Source organism: Acanthisitta chloris, unplaced genomic scaffold, assembly GCF_000695815.1.
Source record: "Acanthisitta chloris isolate BGI_N310 unplaced genomic scaffold, ASM69581v1 scaffold26242, whole genome shotgun sequence".
NCBI lineage: Eukaryota > Metazoa > Chordata > Aves > Passeriformes > Acanthisittidae > Acanthisitta > Acanthisitta chloris.
Genome location: NW_008659166.1, coordinates 25,474 through 28,676, shown reverse-complemented (window position 1 = coordinate 28,676; position 3,203 = coordinate 25,474). Strand labels below are relative to the sequence as shown.

General features: G+C 40.5%; 1 protein-coding gene across 1 annotated transcript in view; it reads left to right on the top strand.

Moving 5' to 3' along the window:
• Positions 1-318: 318 nt before the first annotated feature.
• Positions 319-3,203, top strand: part of ATAD2 (ATPase family, AAA domain containing 2) — a gene marked incomplete at its 3' end in the record, with an annotated part of 28,218 nt that continues 25,333 nt past the window's right edge. The window contains exons 1-3 of the mRNA XM_009069304.1: positions 319-395; positions 911-961; positions 2,295-2,441. Of these exons, the coding sequence (XP_009067552.1) occupies positions 319-395; positions 911-961; positions 2,295-2,441 (275 nt within the window). The remainder of the gene's footprint in view (positions 396-910; positions 962-2,294; positions 2,442-3,203) is intronic.

The following is a 3,203-nucleotide window of genomic DNA, read 5'->3' as shown; positions in this document are numbered from 1 at the left end:
CGCATGCTATATGTGAGGTTTTGGTGACTGTGGTCACTGAACCAAGTTTGAAATTAGAGGGTTTGGGTTTTTTCTTTGAAATCTGGTGTTGTGGTTTTTTTTTCTCCTTCCCTGAGAGCTGCTACTTACTGCTGAAGTGGTTTGGGGCTTACCTGCCATTAGTTGCACCACTCTTGCATCAGGAGACTTACAGACTAAACCTGGCTAAATGAGGTAGCATTTCCTTTTTTGCTCAATATACGTTCCTTTTCCTAGGAATTTTCCTCTGGCAACATTAAATGTTTCAATGGACACAGTTTAAGATCAGTGAGAAAAAACATGCCACCCTGTTCGGGCTCCAGCTTTGACCAGAGCATGGAAATCCTGAGTGAAAATGTCAATCGACACTTTACGAGGTATTGCATTTCTAGTGTTCAATCTCTGTTCAATTCATACAATGAAAAGGAGAAGTGAAAGCATGCAGTGAGTCATGTCATGATAAATCTACAGCTAAAAATCTGCAGGGGAATGTGACTATGTTAATGCCAGTGCCTTAGAACTAGAATCACTTCTCTTAGTAAAAGTCTTCTGCTTGTATAAAAAGCTTCTATCTCTTCCCAGGTACTTTGAGATCTCTCCTTCACTTTGGTTACTGAGATATTACTTGCCCTAATGAGATGTCAAGATAAGCAACTTTAGGAGATGTCTGTCCTTAGAGAACTGTGTGCATATGGTACACAGCAGGCTCAGGATCTGAATCCTCCCTGAGGTCCATAAGCTTTTCTTTGCATGATGTGGAGCACTGGGTTATAAACCTGGAGAAATTCCCCACTCTGGAGAGGGAACTGCACAATGCAATGATATAATACTTCTGTACAACACTTCTAATACAATGCTGTTCTCCTTTTCTCTGCCCTCTTTCTTCATGCAGGCAGTTGGCAAAGCTGAAATCAGATCCAAAAAAGGAAGATTATAAAGGTAAGTGGTCATAATTCCTTGGGATTGCTTTTTAGCCTGGTTTCTGACGATTGCATTTGGTCACTCTGTCCGTTTAACTTGGCCTCAAAACCTTCTGAACTCATCAGCCAAAACCAGCTGAAGTTATGAGAGTAGATATCTCAAAGATAGGAATTTCCACTGAGATTTATGAAAAGAGGTAGGTGCAAATAGGAGGAGATGCTATTAATTCCTTTCAGGCTTGGGAAGAACGCAGTGCGAATTCCTGAATCCTTAGGCACTAGAGAATTTGTTCTTTCGCTCAGGTTTCATTGTGACATAGATTTTTCGCCGTCTGTAGAACACAGGTTAACTCTAAATCATTCTTGCGAGTAGGAGGGAATATTGCAGTATTGTAATACACGAGTTAAAAAGAAATTTAGTCATGAGATGCGCAAACCCACTGGTGTGTCGAAGGTGTCCCTGAAGTTGAGCATTTTACCTTGGAAGCGAATTGCCGTGCTGAGTACTGAAGTGGGCTTGGTGCCGTGAGGCCACTTGCTGGGAGCTGGGAAAATCCTTTAGCTCCAGGCAGCATCCTGCCAGCCAGAGGCTGAATGCAGGCAGGGGGCCCAAAATGAGCTTTGTGCATAGTAACTCAACTTCTACTTGTGCAATTAAGATTATTATTTACTGAGCTCAGAGTTAGTTTTATAGTTGGTGATGATGAGGTCAAACCTGACTCTGTTTAAACAGGGTGATAGATCTACTACTCTCTCACTGACCTCTCGTACCTGTTTTAATGATAGTGCAAGTAACGAACCTGTGGCTAAGGGTGCTCTCTGGTAAACACTAGGCAGGTATTTTTTTAAAGCAAGCAAACATTCTGAGTTCTTTTGTATTTGGGAGTTTCTCTTCTGGAGCTTTTGTGTCATCATGCAGAAAATGAAAGTGATGCTTCAACACCCTACTGAAAAACTGCATCTTTAGAAAATACTTTCCACATAAGCAATTTTTAGAAAAAGCTATTAGATACAATTTTACATGAATGGAGTGAAAACACGTTAGAGATAGGTATTTGTTATTTTCACTTTTCCAGAGAGAAGTAATTGGAGTAAGTTTGGAACAAAAGCTGGGTATTTGTTTTCATCAGATTGGCTTTCCAGTCTGTACAAATCAGATTTTTAAGTCAGTAGTTTAAGCACAAGTACTTTAAGCTGAATGCTCTGGCCATGACAATAACTTTGAATTCAGTGTTTAAAGAAGAAAAAAAAAGTCAAAGGCAATTTTTTTACATTTCATTACAGCAACACTGAAACAAAGGGAATAACATTTTCCATCTGAAAAAGTTTTATATATTATTGCATTGTAGCGACCAGAACACTGAAAACCAGAGCTGGCACAAAAGCTGCAGAACAAGTCCATGAAGAAAATGGGGATTTGGAGGTTCGCCGGAGCTGCAGGGTTCGCCAGAGCCGTTACACCACTACCAACGAATCCATTCTGTTTGACAGACTTGTAACAAAGTAGGGTTTTTTCATCATCTTGCAAATCTGCTACAATGAGCCTTATTAGCAAGTGTTTGTGCTATGGCAAAGTACAGGCTAGGGACTTTCTCTCTTTTAACAGAAAAATGTATTGCTCCTGGCAGTAAGAGCTAAATGCACTCAGTGGTTAGGCTGAGGCCTCCCTGCATGCCACTATATATATATGATATATTCTAGTGATTAGATGTTAGAAAGAAATGGTTTACTGCAGGGGTGTTGAGGCACTGGAACAGTTTGCCCAGAGAATCTGTGGGTGCCTCATCCCTGGAACTGTTCCAGGACAGGTCGAATGAGGCTTTGAGCAGCCTGATCTGGTATGTATAGGCTGGATGGTTTTATGTGTTTTCTTGTGAACCAAACCAGTGGGTTTATGTTGTGACTTTCAGTTGATTGAACTTAAGATACTAAGGAAAGGTGGATACAGGCAAAGTGAAGCAGTGCTAGTGTTTCTGCCTGTCTGTCTGTGGCTTAATTCTCTTTGTGAAGCCCAAAGGGACATTGTTTTCTGAAAGGTTTGCCAAGTGTAACAGCAGCGAGATGCTTCCTCTAGCATAGATAGTCACAGAAAATCAACAAAAACTTAAATTGTAGTTTAGGCAGGAACGAGCAACCTGTTGTCTGAAGGAGGCTGTGAACCAAAAATGACTTAATGCTGTTATGCAGAGCAACTTAAGTGCAATGAAAAACTACTGTTATTTCTTTCTGTTATCTTCAGAATTCTTTTTTCCTACTAAAGCAGTT